This window comes from Durio zibethinus, chromosome 24, assembly GCF_047325235.1.
Source record: "Durio zibethinus cultivar Kanyao isolate XHJ-2024 chromosome 24, ASM4732523v1, whole genome shotgun sequence".
Lineage (NCBI taxonomy): Eukaryota > Viridiplantae > Streptophyta > Magnoliopsida > Malvales > Malvaceae > Durio > Durio zibethinus.
The window spans coordinates 3775479-3801740 of NC_143185.1; the positions used below are offsets into that span (position 1 = coordinate 3775479).

General features: G+C 29.9%; 2 protein-coding genes and 1 pseudogene across 4 annotated transcripts; 1 reads left to right on the top strand and 2 right to left on the bottom strand.

The window, feature by feature from the left end:
- Positions 1–5446: 5446 nt before the first annotated feature.
- Positions 5447–7830, top strand: LOC111316309 (uncharacterized). Its single transcript, XM_089753397.1, has one exon. It carries the CDS (start codon positions 5866–5868, stop codon positions 7102–7104), a length of 1239 nt encoding a protein of 412 aa, XP_089609523.1. The 5' UTR covers positions 5447–5865; the 3' UTR covers positions 7105–7830.
- Positions 7831–8403: 573 nt separating this feature from the next.
- LOC111316712 (SNF1-related protein kinase catalytic subunit alpha KIN10-like) lies at positions 8404–12754 on the bottom strand (annotated as a pseudogene). Its single transcript, XR_016333091.1, has 10 exons — positions 12322–12754; positions 11688–11872; positions 11414–11596; positions 11075–11232; positions 10708–10870; positions 10087–10176; positions 9933–10016; positions 9565–9701; positions 9017–9256; positions 8404–8856 (listed from the first exon to the last, which is right to left on the bottom strand). The product of XR_016333091.1 is annotated as an SNF1-related protein kinase catalytic subunit alpha KIN10-like (transcript).
- A 149-nt stretch (positions 12755–12903) lies between these two features.
- Positions 12904–15392, bottom strand: LOC111316715 (transmembrane protein (DUF872)). 2 transcript variants are annotated; one of them, XM_089753398.1, is made up of 3 exons: positions 15267–15392; positions 14384–14715; positions 12904–13201 (listed from the first exon to the last, which is right to left on the bottom strand). In XM_089753398.1, the coding sequence occupies exons 2-3, from the start codon at positions 14658–14660 to the stop codon at positions 13122–13124; spliced, it is 357 nt and encodes a 118-aa protein (XP_089609524.1). In that variant the 5' UTR covers positions 14661–14715; positions 15267–15392; the 3' UTR covers positions 12904–13121. The 2 variants fall into 2 exon arrangements, with proteins under 2 accessions (XP_089609524.1, XP_089609525.1); XM_089753399.1 differs by having other exon boundaries at positions 14384–14706; positions 15267–15363.
- Between the last annotated feature and the right edge of the window lie 10870 nt (positions 15393–26262).

The window sequence follows — 26262 nt, forward strand, 5'->3', positions numbered from 1 at the left end:
TTAACTATTCCCTGGCAGTTTAAAACACACTTTCGATATGAAAAAGACACAAATGAAAGATGAATTAAAATTTTAGCTAAATTTATACATGGGTTGTAATAAAAACCAAAAAATATATTTCATATTTTTAGCGTCGACAAGAATTGTCATACGTAATTTTTATATTCAACAAATACTACCGAAAAATGTTCCTGCCTCATATTCAAAGCTTACCCGACTGAGGTACAATTATGAACTACATTATCGATTCAGTTATTTATATTCCCCTGAATGTGGAAGCGTTTGTAGTTCGTGGTAATTTGCAACTTATTCTTCCTTTTGTTTTGCTTTCTTTAGTTATATAATGAGTTGCATCTTATATCTTACTAGATATTAGGAATTAAGCTTGTTAGTAGACCTAACAAGTTGTGCGTTCATATGTGTCTATTTCACATTTAATGCGTATAAAACATGAATATTGTCAAGTTAAAAATTATATCAACAAGTCAAATGCAAAATTTATATTTTGATTTTTGCTAAATTCATATAAAGTTTTTATTAAAATTTTAAATTACGTCTGCATATTTTTTTATCATTTTATTTTCATATTGTGTCAACACGTAATATTTACAAGATCTACTTATTAGTAGTTGACACATTCATCAAGTCATTCAGATATAAATTTAGATATATCAATTATTTGGTGCCTATTTGTTAGTCTATTTATTGGTACTAGACATGGTTGTCTTGGCCTGAATAATATTCTTTGTTTTGCAGTGTTTGATAAAGAAAGAGGAGACCAGAATGATCCAAGAATCACCGAGTTCCTTGAAAAATTAGCCACTACATATATCAGGGTCCAGCTTAATTTGATGCCAGACCAATAGTCTAGAAGTGATGATGGGTGCAGCTCTCGTGCTGTAGAAGTTTAAAGTCAGTGATTTCTCCTCTTTGTCGTCTTGGTTATTAAAATGCAGTCATACTAAACTTCAACAAATACAAACTCGTTAATAGTTTGTAATGTAATGAAATTAGATTCCTTCTATCCATATACAGTTAAAGATGGCCAGTCTCTTTTATTTTTTTTTTAATACAAAGAAAATCATACCATAGCTTGGGATAAGAGAAGGGTTGCAAATGCCAGAATTTGAATCTCATACATGCTGGATGACATATCTTAAAAGTAGTTATATGAACCAGTTGAACTAAATCTCAGATTTGATCAGTTTGTTTGTTGTATATTTAAATCACGACAATTCTCAATTCATGAATGGGAGCATGAGAACTTTATTACATAACCAAGTTCAGTTCTGTATCACTAGAGTGGTAGAATTTCTCCCCCATCAACTTTTATGTGTAGTTTCTGCTGCGGATACTGCTACATTAACATATGGCTTACATTTTTCAGCATTGAGTTTACAAAATTTTGCATGCTTCAGATATTGTCTTGAAGGAACCGAAGCTTTCTGAAGCACTTATTTTATCTTTTCCCCCTTGTCCATAGGTATCGTTTTGATTCACATGCCGCGGGCACTTCTCTGGACAACTTGAGAGATAGTTCCAGGTATAGATAGCTAAGGTTGAACCACAAACCTTGATATTTGCTTTATAAATTAAAATTAATGATTCTGCAATAATGTTGAGTTTTCACTGCTACCAGTGGATGTCATAAGGGTTTTTTGCATTTTTTTTTTCTATGGATAAACTAAAAGTTTATTATCACACAGAAACATATAAACTAGAAAATTTGCTATGAAGGCAACAAAAGACAAAGGTCTAACCAAACCAGATATATGAATAATTTTGTTTGTAAAACTTTGGTCCTTGTGGAATATGAATAATATTACTCAATATTGACTCAATGCATTCAAAATTTATTCTCCAAATACTTGTATAAAAATTGAACTGGTTGACAAAAAAATATGACATTTTCGTTGCCTTGAGCTGTATTTTCTGATAACTTGCAACCATGCTTTTAAAGTGAACCATAAGAAATGGGATTGTTAATGTAATACTAAGTAATTATTTTAGGAATTATGAGATTATAATTAGAAAAATATTTAAGATTACACTATGATTACGATATTGTATGAGATTGTTTATTTTCTTAGTTAGTGAAAGTCTTTTGTATATAAATAGGATACTTATGTATAGTATTTTCTTAAGCTAATGTATTCAGTATTATTTCTTTTCTAACACGGTATTAAAGCCTCTATGTTTTGTTTCTATCTAAGGCCATGCTTAGTGATCTTTATCCTTTTTACTGTCACACAAACAACAGTACAACAGAGCCATCACCTTACAAAAATCTTGTCTGTCCCTACAAATTCAGTTCTACTATTACTCAGCTAGGACTCAGTTCGAGCTCAAATGATTTGGCATTATTTGTTCAACATATTAAGCAGGGCATTGTTGTTCTTCTTCTTCTTCTTTTTTACGTGGATGATATGATAATTACTAGTGGCGATCAGTCTTGCATTGCTGAATTAAAATAGTTTCTTCATTAGCAATTCGAAATGAAGGATCTTGGATCTCAGTTATTTCTTGGGACTTGAAGTATCGTCTAATTCTGATAGTTATTTCTCAGGTTAAACATGCATCTGATTTATTTTTTCAATCTGGTCTTACTGATAATGAAACTGTCTCTACCCCTTTGAAGCCCAGTGTTAAGCTTACTCTGATGGATGGTACTCTACTCCCTGATCCTACTTTATAGGAAAAGTTTTCTGCATATGGATCATCTTCATCTATTACAGCTGCTACCTCTGAGGGAAATACTTCTCTCACTATTAACAATCTTGTGACTCTTTAAAAACAGGTTATCTCTTCCAATTCCTCTTTTCTTGCACCATCTTTCATTCTGGGTAATTCTTCTTGGTATTTTGACTCTGCCTGTTGCAACCATATGACTTTTAATTCTTCCATCATAACAAATAAGATGTCCACATCATGTTTTCCTTCAATCCATAATGCTAATGATACAAAAAAAGCATATCACTCACATTGGCCATGCTTCTGACTCACATCTTAGTTTTCCTTATACCTATTGTGTTCCCCATTTAGCCTTAACCTTATTTCTGTCGGTTAATTATGTGATCCTGTTATTTTTTCTTCTTCTGGTTGTAAGGTACAGGATCCTTAAACGGAAAAGATTCTCGGGACAGGTCGCAAGGTGAGACAATGATTTGAGCTTGCTTCTCTTCATCTTCTTGTTAAACAAGTCTTTGCCGCCACAACAACTACTCTTTCCTTGTATAAGTGGCATCTCCGTCTTGGTCATGCTACCGCAAGTAAACTTTGTCCCTTGGTTTCTTGTGGATTGTTAGGGTTTGCTTAATTTGAGTCTTTTAATTATTTGCACTATCAACTTGAGAAATAGCCAACCATTTCTTTTAATAATAGCTCTTCTATTTCTAATTCTCCTTTTAGACTTGTCCATTTAGACGTTTGGAATTCTTCACCTGTTCCTTCAGTAACTGGTGATCGGTACTTTATTATATTTGTTGATGATTATCCTCGTTTTACATGAATTTATTTCTTTAAACAAAGGTCTGAGTTAACACAAATTTACATAAAGTTTTAAAGTTTGTTACCATGATTAAAACCCAATTCTCCTATATTTTTAAAACACTTCGAAATGATAATGCCATGGAAAATAAAGAAACCTCTCTTCTCCAATTTTTTGATCAACAAGGTATCTTAATTCAACGATCTTATCATCATAGCTGTCAACAAAATGTTAGAATTGAATGTAAACATGGACACATCCTTGATTCAGTTCAAGTTTTATACATTTTTTTAAACATTAATTTTAAATTTTTGACATGTCTCTTTCGTTATTTAGATTTATTGAAATCAATAGTTAAAAATAGTGTTCACAAATATAGGTTGATACTTTCTCATTATATAGATAAGCACTCATTCGGAACTATCCCAAAATGTCATTTTCTCTATTTAAAGAATTGAATGAGTAAAACCCCCGTAAAAATGATTGACATGGTAAGCAAGATTGATCCATCATGTGATAAAAAATAAGATAACAAAAACTTACTACTAATCTTATAATTAAGTAAATATCAATGTCAGTTGCCAGCTTTAATGGCTATAGGCCTAGAACAAGCTTATTGGTGATGGAAACTTTGTAAGAATCGTTTTGTTTGACATATATCAGCAAATGACAAAAGCAAATTATCGTTGGCTCATTTGCTTTGTGCAAGGGGCTATTTCCCCAAGGTAATTTTCTTGACCTCTTATGGCCCCTGAAAGTAACATTGCAGGCTTCCTTTCACACTATGAATGTAATATAATTTGCTACTATCAAAGTTCTGTTGTTTCAAAAGAAAATTACAGTTCCATGGAAAACCGAGTGCTTTTGCTGTAATTTATATACCATTTCAAGACATTTTCATCAAAGAAGAATGTGTAAGTGCTTGGATATATTGAATTTTCGGGATCAATTTTTTATATCAGCAATTCTTATATGATAAAATTAATCTAAGTTATAAGAAAAAGAGTAGTAAAATGATAGATATTGAGATTTGAATATCAAACTTATTAAATGTTATTTCAACAGTCGTATAAACAAACTAAACTAAATTTCAAGCTCATAACACATTCAAAGTTTGAGGAACTGCTAAATTGCACCCTAAATAACAGTTAATGATTACAAAAATGTAGATTTTTGTACGATTTTATTAAAATATGGAAACTACTAGCAGATATTTACTGTATACAATAATAAAAAAAATCTCTACTTGTAAATATAAGAGTGTTCATTCGATCAATTTAGTTAATTTTAAATTGATTTATTCAAAATCAAATTAATCAAATTATATTATTTTATTTTTGTTAATCGAATTAAATTTTTTACTTTACAAAATTAAATAATCAAAATTAATTTGATCGATTCGATTAATTTTTTTGGTTAATTAGATAATAAAATACATTAAGTTAAATTATATTTTTAATTTTTAATTTCTTATATTTAAAACAAATTAAATAAAATCATCCAATAAAAATATTCAAATACCAAAATATTAACTTAAAACCTTTAATATCTTGAAATAAAATGGATAATTTTATATATTTTTAATTATAAATAAGTTTTATTATATTTTGATTAAAATTTTAATTAATTCAATTAATTCGAATTTTAAATTGAATTAATTAAAAATTAAAATTTTTTATAATTAATCAAAATTAATTAATCAATCAATTAATTTAATTAAATTAATTAAATTATTTAATTCGATTAAAATCAAATTATGAATAATTCTATGAAAGTCAATACAATGATTATTGTGCATCGTTTGGATATCATTTTCACTGGTTTTAAAATGAATCTGGTTTTCCAAAGACATACAATAAAAAGGGTACAGATATGTGTCTTTCAAGACAATGATGAATTCTATGTTCCACTGTTAAAAGGCTATTAGATTATTTGCAAAAATGTACTTTGTTCTGATGAAGAAAAAAAGTACAGAGAAACGAAGAAAGGTATATAGCCAGTGATGACTCATTCATGCTTAAATTTATCACATTAAAATTTGAATATATTATTGAAAAAAACAAGTGCTTAGAACTTACCAAATGGAAGTAAAGATCCTCTTTGACTTGGTCAGGGCCTGAAATGCATCAATCATGAATTTTTTTTTTTTTTTTATTCATGATCGTCCAGGAGAGAGTGAGAAACTTCCATCTGTTTTGATATGGAGCTGAATTAAAAAAGAACAAAAAGGTATGAACAAACATTAAGACCTTTTCAAATCTCTCCTCTCATTGGACAGGATCTTCACTGTTTTCATATAAATGCAGACCAACGGAACAGAACCAAAGCAGCAAAATCATCTGCCAGCTGCCCATAACTGAAATAGAAGAAAAAGAATAATGGCTAGGAAAAGAAATGTTGGTGAAGTGGTGGAAGAGAAAAATGTTGCTAGTGAACAAACTATGGCTTGGGATGAAATGGTGAAGGAAGCTGCAGCAACAGCTGCACTAGGAGGACCTGGGAGAGCTAGGAAGCGATTTGTTGGTGTCCGGCAAAGGCCATCAGGCAGATGGGTTGCGGAGATTAAAGACACCATACAGAAGATAAGGGTGTGGTTAGGCACTTTCGATACTGCAGAGGAAGCAGCCAGGGCCTATGATGAGGCCGCTTGCTTGCTTCGGGGTGCCAATACGAGGACAAACTTCTGGCCTTGTTCTCCATCATCTAATTCAACCCCAGCTCTTTCTTCAAGGATTACTAATCTCCTTCTCCAAAGGCTTAAAGCAAGGAACAATTCCTGTGCTCCTTTGCCTACTTCACCACCTATCAACCAGCAACCCATGCAGCAAGTTCAGGAGTATAGAGAAGAAACAACAGATTTCTTGGATAGTGAGTTTCCTGATTTTCTTAATGATCCTGAAGATTATTCCATGTCAAATGATAACATCAACAATACAACTGCAAATGCTGCTGGTGACTTGACAACAAGTCTTGAATCATGTTTAACTGATAACAAAGATTCTTCCAGGAGAGAATTGGATTCCAATTTCACTTTCAGTGATGCGGCTCAATCTTCCCGGGTTGATGGTGATGATATTGGAGAGGAAAGAGAAGATGGAGAAGAAAGTCATGATATGGGGGCATTGGATTTCCAGTTTGTGGATGATATTGGATCATCTTGTTACTATTCTGCTTTCCAGTTTGCGGATGATATTGGATCATCTTGTTACTATTCTGCTTTTCAGATTGCTGAAGAGATTGAGACACCAATGGAACCAGACTGTTTTGGAGATGAACCCTCGACTATTAGTGCTGCCGTGAAGAGAATGACATACGAAAGGAAATTCTCAGCTTCTCTCTATGCTTTCAATGGGATACCAGAGTTGTTAAGGCTAAAGCTTGGTTCAGAAAAAGTCATGGAGAAAGGAAGATCTGAACTGTTGACAAAACTTCAAAATGCATGTAACAAGAAGAATGAGAAAGGAAATGATTCAGAAATGATGGGGAAAAAACAGAAGGAAAGTCCACAAAGTTCGTTTGATTCTTCAAGTTCAGTGGATATGGGGCCTTTTTCAACAGGAAATGATGGTGAATCTCTTTGGAGCTCACTTGATCTTCCACCCATCTGTCTTTGTTAACTAACTGATATAGGATCTGCTGTTCATAACTTATATTCGTTCAAAATTCCATGTAATGGTGATCTTCATCTACATATTAACGAACAATGAAATGTATTTTTCAGATTTCTAGCTAGTAACCAACATTTTGCATCTAGTCATTTTTTTCCCCTTTTTCTCGTATATGAGAGATCATAAAAAATGCAAAATTTTGGAGTTAAAAAAGGCAGAAGTGCACTCACCATTAACTTGAAACTTCTCTTTCAGTATTTTCAATGACTTATAATTACTTAATTAGGCCCTAAAGAAGGGTAAATTATATTCCAAGCTTTACTCACCCAAATATTGACACTGGTGTAAAGCTTATCCTAAGTTTGTTCATATCCACATAATGTGAGTCAACATAAATTGGTTGAGTTAACTAAGCATTGAATGCTTTGTTTATAAGATTTATATTCGATTTCCTTCACAAATAATCTTTCTTGACGAACGATGTGTAAATTCAATATAAATTTTTGAAATCTACAATAACCCCTCTCTTACCTAAATTTTATTGCACGAAAGAATATCTACATAATGTGAAAATTAAAGTGTTTCTTTTCTGGTTTTTTTATTAATGTTTAGTCTTGGCTTTATTGGATTTGGCTTTATCGGATTTGATCAAAGCTTGACCAAGTCACTTTCATCTCCATATCGAAAGAGTTAAAACCGAAAGTTCGATTCCTCTTTGACCTTATTCAATGTACAATATATACTTAAGTAGCCTAATATCCTTGTTCTAAGTATATGGATGTTTAATTGCCAAAAGAACGCATTCTTTTCAAGTATATCATGACAAAGTTCACTAGATTTGATCCTTGGGCATCATAGTTCTATTATAGTATTATGTCACCCACAAATCTCCAACCAGCATAGTCTGGCTGTGGAAGAAATGCTTCCAAATGTCAGATTGAACCCAAAAACTGAAACCCGAGACAGGCAAGCATGTTTATAAAGGTCAGCAATTGGTCTGATCGATTCAATTGATTCGGTCTTGAAAAACCAATAACTTAACATCTTTAAAAAACATAACCAAAATCGATTGACCTATTTCTAATAACCAAACATTTTTTAATGTCATCAAAGGAGAAAGGGGTGATGGGAGCCTAGTTAGATTCTCTAACTAACAGACTCTCTTACTTGGTATGAAAAAAAAAAGAGTAGTTCCGTTTGCGCTTGAGCCTAGTTAGATTCTTTTACAGTTGCTTTTGCTCGAGCAAAAATAAAAGAGCATCTCATCCACTAAAGCCCAACTATATAGAAGCGAAAAACAGATTGATGTGATCCAAATGACCAAAGGTTAATTCTATCATGATAATCCATAAAAATTCTCCTTAGGTTCCACAACATTGTGGAAACCCTAGTTATGATGAAGGCAAACTGCGTCAGAACCTGGACTAACACAGTAATATTGCCTTCGCCAACCCTAGTGTTGAGGACTGGCTCCACAAGTACCCATCTAAAATGGAGGGTTACAAAACAAAAAGGTGAAGGTTTAGTCAAACCAAAAAAGGAAAAAGATATTTTCAAAAAAATGGCAAAAGAAAGAGTCATATACATAGAATGCTCTTATTCACATGCATCATAGGAGATTCATGCACAAGGGTCTTTGGAAATATAGCCTTATCATGTTAGAGGACCCGCAAGGAATGCAGCACAAAGATCCAAGAAGAGAAACTGTGGCCCCTGAACCCTCTGAAGATTCAGCTGGTGCTCCTCACGAGTTTTGTAAAGCTGTCGACATCCATGGCAGCAAAAAAAATGTTAGAACATTTATTGAGGGCATTCAGCAATCTACAACTAAGCAGCACCATAAATCATCTATTCTCAACCCCAAACCCCTGATATCCTCAAAAAATTCCGTTTGCTATCAGGATAATCAGTTAGATATTACCTGCACTTCAAATTAACAACATTCCGAGAATTGGTAACACCATCATTTTCGATAATGGTTGATTCATCCCCAAAGTAGTGATTATTGTGCACAGGTTTGTTAACCATGCCTTCGTTAAGACCAGGAAGCCACCTACATTTCATGTTGTAATGCCCTATCTTCTTCCAACAGACATTGAGTTCTTGCAGAGCTTTTAGAACTTCTGTCATGATTTCACATGGATGGGCTCGAGACCATAAACTAAAAACAGTGCAATGTCAAACTTTGGTGCATAAAAGAGGTTAGTCCCAGTACTGGTACTCCAGAATACATGTGCTACATACTAAACCCAGCCAAAAATTCTTAATTGTCCAAACTTCTCAATTAGTAAAAGTATCAACCACATTTATCCAGCTGTTTGTAGTTCATTTTTAATATGGCTAGTCATTATTTGAAATAAAAGTATAGACCTCAGAATGCCCAATGAATTGATGTCTAATCACCAATGTAACTACTATCAATGTCAAAGAAAGTGCTCTGTGTGGGAAAACCTCTTGGAAATCACAAACTTAACCTGAAGTCCAAGAGCCCATTTCCTCTCAAGGCCTCTTAAACCCATTGCTTGGTAATCAGCACATCTCAGAAGACGGTGTCCAATAGCCGGAGCTGTAGGTTCATTTGGATGGATGCAGTTGAAGCCAGATTCCTAAAAAATGGATTTAAAAAACGAATTAGAATTCCAACTGTATGTGAGAGTCAGCAAAGGAAGAAGAAAGATAATGTCAATCAACTAAACTAACAGAAATAGATCACTTAAGAGTGGACTCTATTAAATCATGAGTCTCAATTTCTTTCATGAGTAGAATCATTTCAATAATATGAGGCAGCTTTAGGTAATGTTTAGCAATAAAATGAAAAAGTACTAATAGAAGCACACCATAGTTTCCTGAAACTCAGCAGCAAGATAGCCACTGGAGACTCGGAAACAATTGTCCAATAGTAAGTAGTAAGCAACAGTTCCCTGGAAGATACTCAATGCAATAAGAAACTGCCTAAAAACCATGGAAATAAGGAGTTGGAGAAGTTCAAACCTCGAATTGAATTCTGTTGCGAAGAGATTCAACCAGATGGTTCCTTTCAAATCCCATCCTGACCACTTCCTGAAGGATCTCCTCGTCAATCTGTAATTATGTTTCAATCAGATACTAGAACATGGCATGACAACAAGTATTAAAATATCTAATGTAGCAGATATCTAAAAGTTCTCAGGCACTACCTAATAGCTAGCTAAATCTTAAGATATGATCCAGAAAGCATATAGGCAAGGCTTGTGACACCAATAAAAAATAGGATGTTGGGTATTAAAAAAAATAAAAAAGGATGTTAGGGTATAGGGGTTAGTAGAGAAATAACTTATTGGAGCAAACCTATTTCCAAGAGTCCAATAACGAACAAGGAGAACTAAAAAATTACAAAGTTTCCCATGTTAACATTAATGGCGTGAATGTTCAAAAGGTTTCCCCCGTGACACAAACCACCATGTCACAGTGTAGCAAAACTACATCCAAAAGCTGGCAAGAGTTCAGAATTTTACAAGGAGATGCACTCCAGGTATATTTATTTGAACATAACGGACAATTTTCACATCATGTCATATAGCAGTCCATAAGCATATTTACAACTGAAGTTGAGCTTAGAAGAAAAAAATCAACCTTTTTCACTTGTTGCATTGTGTCTGGCGGGGGGACAGCTAAATATCTTGGAAGATGTGCTTGAAACAAATGGTGCTGGCAGATCTCAGGAATGGTCATTCTCTTTATTGGATCAACTACAAGCATCCATGGCATCAAATCTCTAGCACCAGGAGAAAAATGGCTTGGAAGACCCCTGAAAGACAAATAATGCCAATTCCAAATCATCACTTTTGGGATTTAAGCAGGAAAGAAACAGGATTGAAAGCGAAAATCTATTTCGGAAATTATTGACAGGATAGAGAAACAACAAAGAGAAGATCAGATGAGCATAAATATGCAATCAAGATCTATTTGTCAGAGAGATCTAAGAGACATCTTGAAATACGAAAATAGAAAATTGATACCACTTGCCTTTATTTTCATAAAGAGGTTGGGAATGTTTTCATCATCAAAAGGAAGGGTGCCACAAAGAAGGGCGTATAATACAACACCACAGCTCCATACATCCACTTCAGGTCCAGCATATAGTTTCCCAGAAATAACCTATAACAATGGAGATCCATAGACATTAGAAAATTCCTTAATAACATGATAACAGTTTTCTATTAAATAAAAGAAGACTAAAACAATCCACCTTTTCATGACCACAAATGTAAGAAATAGATCATTAATTTTAACTCACAAACTCCTATCTCTGGGGCAGCATAGTTTGGGCAACTCCTACCTCTGGGGCAGCATAGTTTGGGCTGCCACAACTTGTCCTCAGAAAATGACCATCTCTCATTAAGTTGCTCAAGCTACAATCAGCAATCTTCACATTGCATTTGGAATCCAGAAGCAAATTTTCAGGCTTAAGGTCTCAATGAACCACCATATTTCTGTGGCAATATTCAACCCCAGAAATTATCTGCTTCCGAACAAAGATTTCATACTTATAATTCCTAAGGAAAAAAAAAAGTAGATAAATACTAGTCATAAACAAGAATATCCAACCAGACCTGCTGAAAAAATTTGCGAGCCTCATCCTCTTTTAACCTTCCTTTCTCACCAATAAAATCATAGAGTTCTCCAGACTTCACATATTCCATAACCACAAAAATGTCCGTTGCAGTCTTAATAACCTCATAGAGTCGTATGATGTGTGGATACATAAAAAATCTCAAAATTTTAATCTCTCTCCTAACTGCAGCAAAAATTAAGCCTCTCTCAAACAATAATTCTACAGAATTTAACTACTGTAAGCAAGAATTCAAGCATCCATGACTCATGCAAAAGATTGGCCGAGAAACTACTAAAAGTTCTCTTTTCTTTCGTTTACTCAATGAATTATTTCCAATATAACAGCAATAAAAAAAGAAATTTGATCATTCAAAGTAATAAACAAAAGGAACCTCAGAAATTGAATCCTTCAAAACAACAAACTCAAAAAAAAAAAAAAAGTAATTCAGAAAAAATAAATCACGTGAACAATATAATTAATAAACAGTAAATTAAAAAGTCATGAGTTTTGTTATGCTAATAAATTATTTTATTTTTAATTCTCAGTTTTTTTTTTCTTTTTTTACTTCAAAAACTAAACAAAACCTAAAAAAGACGATAATTAAAAACCAAAAACATTTTTTTAAAAAATACCTTTTTCTTCCATCTCCATGTTCTTAATCATTCTGCGATTAAGAATATTAATAGCAACTTTATGACCAGTCGAAGCATGTTCAGCAATTTTAACCTTTCAAACGAACCAATTCCAAGCGTTTTTCCAAGCTTGTAATTAGTTAATACATTATCCACTCCACTTCCTCCTCTTCCTCCTGATCCATCCATTTTTTTCTCAAACCAAAAAAATCAGAAAAAAATAAAAATCAATTCAATCAGAACCATTAAAATCATGAAAAGTAAGTCTAAAATTATCTGATTTGATCGGAATTGCCTGGTCTAGCATTTTTATTTGTTGGAGAATCCGATCAGAGAAGAGCGAAAGAGAGCGAACAAGGGAAGGATTCTTCTCTTACAGGCTGAAAATATGAGAGCTATTTTGCCCCTAACGCTTTGACGGAATTACAGTGATGTCCCCTTTTTCTTTTCTTTTTTGTCTCTCCTCCGAGTTTTAAGGTTCGAGGCGCTTTGTTTTTTTAGAAGGGCAAATCAGGATTTAAATTTAAAAAAAAAAAACCATTTTTTTAATAAGAAACGAAGTACTGTAATAAAAAATAAGAGTGGAGATAATAGGCAGAATAAAATAAATTTTAGTTGCAAAAGCGTCATAGATTTGGATGACGTGGCATTGAACATCAATAAAATAACAAACAGATTACATTCAAAATTAAACAATTTACAGACTTGTATGGTTTCTTTAGACAAGCTCTTAACTGTAAGGTAATGAAGTTCGTGTAAAAGATGGCGGGCATGCATCAACTCGAGGAACAGGACACGTCCTAGTAATCAGGAATGGAAGCAAAGCGGTATCCTTCAGCACCCCTCCAGGAATAATAAGCGATCCGAGTCTCATAAAAACCTGCAGCATAGAAGTTCCAATCAATAAAAAAAAAATGTGTTGGTCAAGCTCTTTCAATGTTTGACAGTAGCTAAAGATAAATTCAAAGCAGATTGCTAGAGGCTTTCAAGAGACATCAGAAAGATGGTTGATAAGTTATTCTGGAATACATTATGTGAGTTATTTGTCCTGCAATGCAGGAAAACTAATATGTTGTGTCATATCATATTCCATAGTTGCAATCGTCGTGCACTATTCAGTATGTAATGCATATTGCAGGAATGTTCGTTTCAGTGCGGGTCATAATGAAAGGAAAGAATGTTCGTTTCAGTGCGGGTCATAATGATAGGAAAGGAAACAGATAAATGGTTTAAGTCTCTCTGTAACTGAAAAAAGGGAAGGAAACAGAAAAGCCTCACAACTCACAGTATGTTAGGGAGGCCAGAAGAAAAATAATGTATGAACATGAGGGGGAAGTGAAAAGGATTAAGGCAGATGATAGATAGCATCTCTTTGACAACAATGTCCTTAGTATTTGAGTAAAAACAATTAAATTATTGAGGATAAAACTGAAAGTCCAAAAGCAAATTCATCTTTAAAAAATAAAAATTCAAAAGTTCCATCAAGGGAAGAATTTTCTCCCACTAAAATTCCCCAACTTAAAGGAATTAGGGGAAAAAAGATGGGATTTTAAGGGAGATCTTCTGGCCCTCCTACAAGGAGAGTACTCAAATCCCTTCTCCGCCATCCACACAAAGGGGTTTGTGTCATCTTCAACCTAGACTTCCCAAAGTGCAGCAATACGAAAACAAAGGAGAAAACGAAACATTCTATGGCCTACGAACAACCACACCAGCAAGGACCAATACTAAACCATCAGATGCTTTAGCAATTTCATAACACTTCCCAAGCATTTTGGCCAATTGATCTACCCAGGTCCAGACCAGCAAACAGCTTATATTAAACAATTAAAACAATGATTTCACAGCAGCTCTATGCTACATCATTCAATTAATATCCAAGGACTACAAGCAACTTTCTTCTTCGAGAACCCTGACTAATTTCATCATTCAGTAACAAAATATTATTAATTTATGGTATCAGGTACTATGAAAACAAGTAAATTAAGCATAACTAAGAAAAATGCTTTCAATAGTTAAATGAAATCTCCGACTCAAAGGATTTGTTGAATAGGTTGTGTACCTGGAAGGAAACTGAGAATTCCGAGCACTAAAAGGCCATAGGCCTGCGATTTCTCTCCTCCCATATGCCCAGTGAAGATGAAAAACGAAAGAAAAAGAAGCAAGCATCCAAGACAAAGTAAAAAGACTGCAAGGGCAATGGACTTCCATGGGACTTTATCAAAGGCTTTTGGTGAATAATCAAACCTTGGGTCATAACGCCTTCCACCATTCCCATCATAACCATCATCGTCATCAGCAGCTAAAGGACTGTAACGAACATGACGCCTAGATGACATAATACTTAAACCCTTAACTATCTCCCAGGATCCTTTGCAAATAAACCTGAATCGTCTAAACACGAAAATACAAAAAAAATTGATCACTTCATATATCAAATAAAGAAGTTATGAAAGAAATACACCAATAAATGATATTTAGACAATTTACTAGTAAATGCAACAATGAACTAAAATATATTCTTGCTTACATGCCAACCAAATCACCTCTGAAAATCCAAATGCAAAGGGTCAAGCTTAAAAAAACATAAAATTTAGCAGTTGATATGCATTATTTCAATGAAAACCAGAGTAATTAAAATCAAATTTGCAGTTTTTCTTTATAAATAATTTATCACCCAAAATAAAATCATTAAACAACCAAACATTTCACTTTTTTTTTTATTGTTCTAGAAGTAAAGAACCTATCTTTGAGCTATATATTAAACTGGGCAGTCATTAAATACAAGAAAAATTGAAATTTAAATGACCCAGAAACTAAAATCCTAATACAATTCAATTCTCAAGAACCCCAGTTGCAAACAGATCTCATTATTCAAAAAAATGAAAATGAAATAAAAATGTAAAAACAATAATGATATAAAAGAGAGAAAGAAATGGACTTACAGAGGAGAATATGAGAATTTCGATAGCAAATCTGTACAAGGAAAAAAAGTCGAATCAGAGTTGTTGAAACTTCAAAGCAAATATTCAGAGGAGAGAGTTCGGAATTTTCATTTGTTTAACATGATATGACGTAAATACCCTTAAGATTTATTTGATTATCGTAAAGTCAAACTGGAATGAATTGTGAATTTGGTTCAATAGTGAGGGCAAATTAGGCATTCTGGGGAAATTACAGAGTTATCAATTTAATAAAAGCTTATCATTTTTTTTTTATGGAGAATTGAACTTTATCATTGTATGTTGAGACAAATTTGAAATGGATAAAGGTAAATATTTGATTTAATATTTTTTTTCTTTATTAGTGGTTTAAATAGTTCACAACACTAAATTGAATAGTTAATTTAATAATTTATTTGATACATACAATTGCTTTTTATTTTATGGTTTTTATTTTTAGATTTACATTCGAGTTTTACTATCAATAATTTTTTTGGACGATATTTAAATTCAATATAAATATTTTATGAGATTTATGATCTACTTTGATCTTAGAGTAAATAAATCTCTCTTCATCTTGCCTTTAAAAAAAAAGAAATTTATCTTCATTCAATTTTTTTTAAAACAAAGAAAATTATAATATGCAATTAATTGAATATAATGATTTTTATAAAAAAAAAATTTAATTCTAAAATTCATTGAGAAAAAAAATTTATCCTTACAATTTTATCTTTTAAAAAAAAGTTTGAGAAATGTGTTCGGATAATAAAAATTAATATTAATAATTCACTATTATGTAACACTTTGACCATTCTAAACCCTACCATCATTTAACTTGTTACTCTTCCAGCTAGTGAATGAAAACCCTTCAACCAAAATATGATAAACTCCACCATAAATTTTATCCTAATTTTGGTGCAAGCATCTTCATATTAGCACTAAAATGTTTAGCTATTGGTGAGATTATAGAGACAACAAGCCATGGCCATTGCCCATGTAGCTTTGCCCCAACTATATAGCTAGGCTTCCCTTGCATCAGCATGGTAAGTTTAATGGTGTTTGGTACTCTCTAGATCTAATACCAACCTATACAAAGTACAAAGAGCTATTTCACATCCTTTAAAAATATAATTTGAACCTTTCATCTTCATTCAATTTTTAATTATGGAGATAAGGACATTTCCAATCACCTTCCATTGCCAGAATTTGTGTTTGCTTGAAGATTTTTAGTCAAAATCAATATGTTATCCTGATATTTAATTCACAATTTAATTATATTTGTCTGCAAATTTGAATAGGACTTGTTTCAGTGTTAAAATAATAGTTTTAAACTATCCTTTATCTATTGATATGAGTATGTTTTAGAAAAAAATATATAATCTTGTATATAAATTAAAATTTTTTAATTAAATATTTAAAGTTGCAATTCATCTATTAAAATTTTCCAATCCCTAAAACCTGTAAGAAAAAAACACTGTAACAATTAAATAAGAATCAAGTTAATTTTAGGCAATATTAGCCATAATTATACAAAGAAAGACCTATATTTTGGCTGTTATGTGTTAGTTTCTGGTGGTTGGAAAGAGATGTAAAAAAAAGTAACCCAACAGGTTAAACAAATCTAGAAAACAAGAAGTAAATGTCAATGTCTCTCTCTTATATTTTGAGTAGTTTTTTTTTTTCTCCTCTTAACAATTTTCACTTGGGGAATGAATCCTTCACCACCCCAATCTGTTCGAATGGATTGTGCAGGAAAAATCATCAGAGCTTCAATCCATACCTTCCTGAACTATTTTCACTACTTCACCACCATCCCAGTTCTCCTTTTGCTTCCTTTCTCAGCTTCTGTCCTTCTTTCACAAACCCCTTTCAAATACTATTCACCACTTTCTGAAACCATCCATCATGCTGATCAATTTGATTCCATCTTTGATCTTGCAGGGTTTTCTTTCTCCTCTCAGATCAAATCCCAAACTGTTTTCCCCTTTGTTTTTAGTCTCCCTTTTACAGTTTCATCCTTCATCATGGCAAAAGCATCTATAATTCAAGTTTTGAATCAGCATAAACCATCTCTTCAAGCGCCCTTTTGTAATATCATATCAGTTTATAAACCTCTACTCTTAACGCACCTTTGCAGCTTAGTCATGATCATTGCCATCAACTTAGCAATCTTTTCTCTCCTTTTCATTTCCCTGAATTCTCTGAAATCATTTTGGATACCATATATCAGCCTAATTCTACCAGCTTTTGGAGCCGTTTTTTACTCTTTTTTTGCCAACACAGTTGTGGTTAGCAACTTAGCTTTGGTTGTGGCAGGGATGGAAGCATGTAAAGGACATGTAGCAATCTATAAGGCTTGTTTGCTGAGAAAAGGTAAAAATTCTATGGCTCTCTTGTTGTTTCTCCCCACAAACTTGGGCCTTGTTGCAATTGAAGCCTTGTTTCAATTCAGGGTGACAAGAATTTACCTGTTTTTAGGAGAGATTAGTGCATCTATGGCATTGGAAGGGCTACTGATTGCTTATTTGTATTCTCTCCTTATTGTTCTTGACACAATCATCTGTTGCCTATTTTACAAGAGTTGTGAATCAAATTCTATGGCAAGTGGTCAAATTCATAGAAGTTGCTATGATATTGAACTTGACCAGGAAAGAGAGTCTTTTGATGAATGAGTTCTCTCCAACATCATCAAAATAAGGCAGTTCTAGCTAATTTTCAGCATGGGAAAACAAAGAAACAATACCATAACATTTGGTATTTTCTAGAGTTGGTTAGAGTAACCTTCTTCAAAGTTTCAGCCTTGTAAATTATGTCAGGGAACTAGCATATATAGGAATGTTCTCGCACTTCTGAAAACAGACATCAAATTGTATTAGAAGAGATCAATGCAGCATAAATAATGTAATATGAATGTCAATCAAACTTGATTGAATTAATATTTGCAGTCAGGTGAAACATTTTGCTTTCGGTAGGGGAAAAGAGAAAAGGATGCAAATACTAAAATTTGAATCTGAATCTTATCGAATGTCATTTCTTAAGAATAGCTACATGTACCGATCGGAGTATGACTCAAGTTCATGAACAATACTATTCAATAGGCTACTTAGCATCCGAACCTTATGAAACTTCATGGGCTAAAATCAGTATGATCAAACCAACAAACCAAGGCAAGTTCCGCATTGATTATGTTCATATAACTTCAGGCCTAGCTTATCCAGGCCTGTGTTAATTTACAGCCTGACAGCCCAGATTAGTCATCAAAGTTTCAAAAACTGAAAAATCTGAAGGCCAAAAATTAGTAGTTCCATAATATTCTCATCCAACATAGCCCAAGCATATAAAAACAGAAAATGACAAAAGGAAAAAGCTAAAATCATTGTACATTTTTAATGAAATGTTCTCATCTCTATTGAAGAAATGTACCAATCTATACATTTTTAACTATGGGTTTTATTCTTTCCCAAAAAAAAATCAGCATCAAAAGATATTCCATTCACATTCCTTCGCAGACATCAAGCAGACCATAGGTTTCTTACTTTCTAGTTTTGTCCCACTTTATTGAAAGCTTTTTCTCTTCAGAATCTCAAGAAAAAATCATGGATTGAGACGATGAATTTCAGGGAATAAAACAATAACTTTGGTTTGGTTCTTCAGTTGAACTTTTTTTTTTTTTTGGCGGTGGAAGGTATCTGGTCTAGTGGCTGCATATAATAATATTCTCATTAATAGCAGTTTCCAAGAGGGATTAAAATTTTCTCTTTCTCAGTAGACAAACAAAAAGTTGATCATTTTAAGTAGCATTTTAATATGGAAATTGGAAGGTATCAAAAGGCTCAACGATAAGGGAAAATAAAGTAGACAAAATCATTTTCCAAAGCAATTTATTAATTTCATTTCTTTAATCCAAAATGAAACGTGGCAGTGCCTCTTTAATAGTTCCACGTGTTCTACCTTGCAATTCCGATTAGAAAAATGATAAAAAGTTAAAAATATAAAAAAAATTTATCACATTTTTTAACTGCATGATTAATAGGATAATAGATATTTTTAGGGCATAGTAAAAAATAATTTAAAATAAAATTATTAATAAAATATTAAAATTTTAATTTCAGTGATTAAAATTTTAATTTTAATAATTTCAAACAAAAATAAAACATCTTATTAATCCCATTATGAAATTAAAACATATAATAGTTTAATTAAAATACTGAAACATGTGATCATCTTTTATTTTCGTTTGTGAAATTAAATATATAAATATGGTATTTTTAAAGTGTTCTAAGTAAAATTCATAGTTCAAAATTTTCCCATTTAATTTCAAACCATCTTTTGGAAAGACCAATTAAACATAAAATTGGGCTTTGAACTTCTCCTAAGATTTTTATTTTATTTTTATTTTTTTGCTAAAAAAAATTAGGATGAGGGAAATTTTTTCTAATTCAAGTCAAAATAGACCGTAGGTCTCATACAGAATTTATATTGGATTTATGTATACTCAAAAAAAAAAAAAATACTGTTAACGAAAATTAAATTTATTGCAAATGAAGTATTCAATTCATATCAACTCGATCAACTCCTACTGGCCAAAAAGATTGTTTTGTTAAGACTTGAAAAGGTGAAGCAAAAAAAAAAGAAGTGGGACTATAAGAAAATCCATGAAACATGTGATAAGAATCCTAAAATCTGATCAGCTTGTAATATTATAAGGGTATCTCTGCCTTCTAGAATTATTTTGAGTGTTTTAGGCTACAATATTGTTGTGTATCTACTCATTTTCTTTGGCACATATTGCTCTTCAATGTTCATGTTTGTGCACTAACCATGGGTGCACGTGTGCCCTCATGCACTTTCATGTGAACAGCTTGTGCATTCTCTCGTTCATTTCACTATCTATTGACTATCAAATGCACAAGATTAAATAAAAATAAATAAAATTTCGATTTTATTTGACTTCAAGTTTATAGTCTTATGCATACATTTGCGCATATGCAACCAATTAAATAGGATTAGAGAATTCGAGCCATTTGAGATTTAAAAAAATAAATTTCAAACCTATAATTTTTTTGGTTCGAAATTAAAATTTGTATAAATATTTTTCTTCACTTGGGTCACAACTTTTTTGACTACTCGACAAAGAAAGTTAGGTTTAATCTTACCAAATGTTTATGACCAGCTCGAACCTCAAATTTGACAAGTAATGCAACTGCTTATTATTGAGTTGAATGCTTCTTTGGTTAAGCCTATACTTTATCAATAATTATACAATAGAATCACCTCTTCTGTGTTTTGTTTTCTTCTCTTAGTAAAATGGAGTCTGTCATTATAGCATTTGGACAAAAACTTTCTTTCATATTTGCTACTTTTTGTCTTGCTTTTTATGATGCTTTTTGTTGTACAAAAAAGGTCGAAACTTGAAAATATGAAAATGAATTATAAATGTTGAAATTTAAATATTAAATTTATTAAATATTATTTTTCAAAATTGAGATTTGAAATTGGGTTCAAGATGCCTTAATTTATTCGCATTATTAGCCTTTATAAGCTTGCTTATTTTTCATTTTTTAGATGAAATTGTTCACATGCTTTGCATGTTCTATTCTTCGTGCAAGTTAATGGATTAAATATTAGTAAGATTTGCATTTTTTTTTTTTTAATAAGAAGCATTATTATAATGTTCCATGAGACAAAGCAAACACAAATTCAGTTGTCCATTTACAAAACTAAAAATTTTTCTCCTATTTTATAGTACATGTTTAATAGATATGGTATTATAAATTTTAGAGATTATAGAGAAATTATCGCAAATTTGATCTTACAACACTTAAAAAAATATATTTTTTGTTTTGAGCTTATATTGACAGTTACGTTAATAATTATTAATATATAATATATTTATACTGACGGATAATCATATATAATCAAAAAAAAATTATTTATACTGACGGTTAAATAAAATATAAGTATAAGTATAATATATTCTGACACTATTAAAAATTCATTAGTAAAAGTCTTTTTTATTAACGAAATTTAATCGTCAGTATAACTAAACTTTAGTATATAAAAAATTTTTTGCGGTGAGATAAGCTTAGGTGAAGGGAATTAGAATAATAATTATAGAATATAGAAGGGAATTAGAATATTAATATTAGAATAATAATTAAGTAAAAATGACAATGAAAGAAGGGAAATTTTTAAAAGGACAACATTTCTTTTTAAATTATCATCTTTTCATTGTTCTAACATTCTTGTTTCTATCCATTTTTGGTTTTTTTCTTGTTGAAGTTTTCTTTTCTCAATTCAATTGAAAAGTGTGGAAAATGGGGCCAGAAAAAAATGGTTGAAGGGGCGAAAAAAAAAGTGATATAGCTGTATGTAGCTGGATTTAATTATGTGATTATTATGTAAAATAGAAATATTTTGGATTTTTTCCCTTTGTTTTATTAGAGAAAATGTTTTACATGTGTGACATGTGGCTCTTAATCAAATTATGCCTTTTAAAACAATTAATAATTAGTATATGAAGGGAGAACATAGTTCTTAGCTTCCAAGACATTGTGGTTTCCAAAATTAGTATGATCTTATTATAGTGTATAGAATATTGTATTAGCAAACTAGACCAATAAATCCTTGTTTTTTTTTTTTATAAACTTTTTATTATATAGGTTAATTTCTTTTATTAATAATAATTGAAATAGGAATAGATAATATTTTTATTTAAAAATAATCAATTGAAATTAAGGGGAAAATAATTAAGCTAAACTTGAAAGGTTTGGAAAAAAATGTGTAAATCTGTAATTTAGTTCAATATGTAATTGTTTTTAAAAAATGATAGTTAATAAGTTTAAAGTTTAAATTTTAACACCCGTAATTTTATTTTTTTTACATTTTTTTATAAAAAATATATTAAAATTTTTTGAAATTATATCAATTTTTTTTAAAATAAGAAAACTCTTTAATAAATAGAAGAGAGTAAGTCTTACATGTTATAATTAATTTACCTAATTTTAAATTTAAGTCTTAATGTTAGCCTTTTGTTCATGTTACTTTCAAATTCACGATTTTTGTAAAATATGACATATCTTGATCATGACTTGAAAGATAAAATATTTTTTTTACGTTCGTTAATTTATATATTAAAGTAAATTTTAAGGACCATTAAATTTCTTCTTAAATTGAATTGAAAATGCTATAGCAACAAAAGTTTGCTCACAAATATGGATCACACCTAACGGTTGTTGGTAATTACTAATGTACTAAAATTGACTTTAACTTAAAATTTAATTTTTTCACCTAACTTTGTATAAATAAATTCTATAGTCAATGAACATTATAAAAGCAACCCAAAGGGCAAAAGCCTAGATCTTCATGATCATAATAATAATAATAAAAAAAAAAAAAAAGAAATGTGTTCAATGTGAAAAAAAAAAAAAAAAAAAAAAAAAACCTAACCCTAGCTAGAATTTTTTTTTTTTTTTTGCATTTTTGAAACAAAATCAATAACATTAATTTAAACCCAAAGACCCTAAATTTCTCTCTACTCTTTTTTTTTTTTTTTGTTGCAAAATTCCTCCCCTATGTATCAAAATTTTATTTTATTCCATAATTTGATATTTCCCAATTTTTGTTAGACTTTGTCATTTTTCCATTTTGATGACTACCTTTTTTTTATTTTTCTTTTTTAATGTTCTTACTTGCACTATAATTAGGTGGAATTTCGTTACAATTATTAGAAAAGGTCATTATCTATAATAATATAGAATTTATCAAGTTTTGAATTATAAAAAAAAATAATTTTCTATCATTTCAAACAATTTTCAATTTTTATTTCATGTTTTAATGAAAACAATACATAAATAAAGATATTTCTTAAAATAAAATTTTAACTAACTTTAATAATTACTTAGAAATGTTCATTTATTGAAATTTATATTCACTAATTTTAAACCCATGTTATGCAACGGTTAAGAACAAAGACATATAAGAGAAAGAGAATTTAATTTATGATGCTATACTAATTATCTTCATACAATTTGTTGATTACATCATCCATTAAATTTCTTACATCACTAAATTTATTTTTTTTACAAAAAAAATCATAATTTAAGAATAAAAAAATTATAAATACTGAAATTTAAACTTTATATTTTTTAAAAATAATCTTTTAATGATGATTTGATTCCTCCTAATATATTACAGATATAAAGTCATATTTAAAAAATGATTTTTAAACTCATATGAACTAATAATAACAACATAGAAATTACATATTAAAATTTGAATAAAAGAAAACCAAAAACTTACAAAATAAAACAAGTAAATTATTTACACCAATTACTGATGTTCATTGATTTTATCATTGAAAGATTGAGTTATAATATTTCAACAGTAAGAAACATAAGAACAACAAAAAGGAGAGTATTCAATATCCATCAAAATTGGCTAATTGCTAAGGGATATTTGGTTCAAAGACTTTTAAATTTCAATAAGGAAAATTATTTTAAAAAAGTTATATTAAAAAAAAATGAGTGATTCGTGGGGTTTGCTAATTTTAGATAATGTAAAATTTTTGTATTTAGTTAGAGGAATATACGATTACCTAATAAAATTTTTTATTATATTATCTTTGATAACAAGTGAATAACACATGAAAGCCATGAAAACATATAATAAATAACTTATTTATTTAACGTTTTATAGGATTATTAATTGTTAATCATTTATATATTTAGTTAAATATTTTTAAATTTTTTAAATTAATTTATTTATTTAAAAAATAAAATAATAATTTCCTTTTAAAAAACGTCTTCTTGTATACTACAAAATTTATAAAAATATAAAGACAAAATAATATATAAAACTCTATAGTAAAACTTGTGGTTGTTGAAAATTATTAAAATAATGATAGAAGAATATCATATTATGGAATATAAGTTCATTTTAATTTTTACAATTAAGAAAATAGAAAAAAAAGTATGAATCATGAGACAAGATAGCTTCGTGAATGGAATATAACAAAAGATTTTGAATTTTATTTTTTCAAAATAGATGGTACACATAAGCATTGATGTTAGATGATGGCCATAAATGTTAAGAAGAAGACCATTTTTATAGATAATGTTTTGAAGCAAGAAAACGTAGTAAGCATTCAAAAGACAACTTTTTTTTTTTTTTTTTTGCAACAAAATATCGTCTTTTCCTAAAAAAAAAATTATTCTTTTTCTTTGTTAGGGGAAATAAATTTTTTAATAATATATTTTCAACAAAAATTGTATTTTAATATTAAAAATGTTGTCTTGGTTTAAACTATCTAATTCAAAAAAATAAAATTTTGCTTAATATATTTTAAATAATGATCATATTTTTAAGATTAAAGACGTGATTTTTGTTATATTTTTAAAAAAACTATCATATTTTTAAAAAGAAAAATATAATTTTTGTCAAAACTATAAAAAAAATATATAAACTTTTTCATAATATATTTTCAACAAATATCATGTTTTTAATTTAAATATATAATCTTTATTGAAATTACTTCGAGAAATAATTTCTTTTATAATACATTTTCTGAAAATAACAAAGATCACATTTTTTTTATGTCATAAATGTGATCTGTATTTAAAATATATTAAGAAAATTTTATTTTTATAATATCTTATAAAAAATTATTACATTTTTAAAGTAAATAACGTTGTCTATATAATCTAAAAATGTAATTAAGTGAGAGCAAACCAAAAAAATTTTCATTTTCCCTCGTGAATCTAAAAAACCCTAGGAAGAGAAAAGCCTTTTATTTCCCTAATTTTCCTATTTTTGACATTGATGAAAATGAAAGATTCATGATTTTAGGGAAAATTCTCCGATCAAACTAAAGAATCAAATAAAAAAAGTTAAATTTCGAAAGAAAAAAATTAGATTTCACGAACTAAATGCCTTTTAAAAATATTTTTTTCAAAAAATAAAAAATTCCTATGGCATTATATTTCCTTTTAAAATATTAATTTTTAAAAATATTTTCGAGCATAATAGATATAGCTTGGAGATCTTCTTTAATTACAATCCTTCATAATTAATTTCGTCAATTGTAAACTTGTTGCATAAACTATCCAATCATTTTACACAAAGAAAAGCATTGAACAAACTTGCAATAACAAAATGAAAGAAAATAAAAAGTTAAAAGTTGTAAAATATAAAATATAAAATAATAATTCATCAAATACAAATATAAAGAAATTTTAATTATTCAACTGTAAATGCAACTAAAAACAATTGATAAAAAACAAAGAAATACAAAAAAGAAAATAAAAATAAACAAAATGATTAAATAAATAAACAAATTGTTTTCTATAAAATACTTGAACAAATAAATAAATTTAACTCAATGTTAAAAACACAGAATGTATAAACAATTAAAAAAAATAAATCCCACATACATATCTTGTGACAATTTCCATATTTATCTTTATAAAATTTTTCTCTCATTGATTACAATTGAAAATTCATCTATACCATAATAAAACTCACAACAAAACCCACTCTTCTATTACGTGAATTAATATTTATAACTATTAAAAAGCATTTAAAAGGGAAAAATAAAGTTTGGTGCAGATTAATTCTGATATAGCGAATAGGGACGGAGTTAGAGGGGCAGGTAAGGGTTATGATTTCCAAATTTTTTTTATTTTTTTGTTATACAATGATCAATTCCACTTTATTGTTACTTTAATTTCCTTTTTTCTTCTGAAATTATTTTTTGGTTCTTCTTTATATATTTCCTGCCTTCTAAAGATGTGAATAGATAAGGCGTGAAAAGGATAAAGTAATTTTTCATCACCAACCATAAATTTTTATATTATATTTATTTTTATATTCATATTTAATGAGTATTTCAAATTTATTGTTATCTTTATTCTTGCGGTTATTTTATTGGTATGGATAATTTTCATATCTATAATTTAAAAAAATTAAATTTTATTTTTTAGTTTTTTTTTATTTTTATCTT

Excerpts from the sequence above, each read along its gene's own strand:
- LOC111316309 (XM_089753397.1), top strand. The coding sequence starts at position 5,866 with ATGGCTAGGAAAAGAAATGTTGGTGAAGTGGTGGAAGAGAAAAATGTT.
- LOC111316715 (XM_089753398.1), bottom strand. The coding sequence starts at position 14,660 with ATGTCATCTAGGCGTCATGTTCGTTACAGTCCTTTAGCTGCTGATGAC. Across the intron at positions 13,202-14,383 it reads AATTCTCAGTTTCCTTCCAG|GTTTTTATGAGACTCGGATC; the intron begins GTACACAACCTA and ends TCTATGCTGCAG.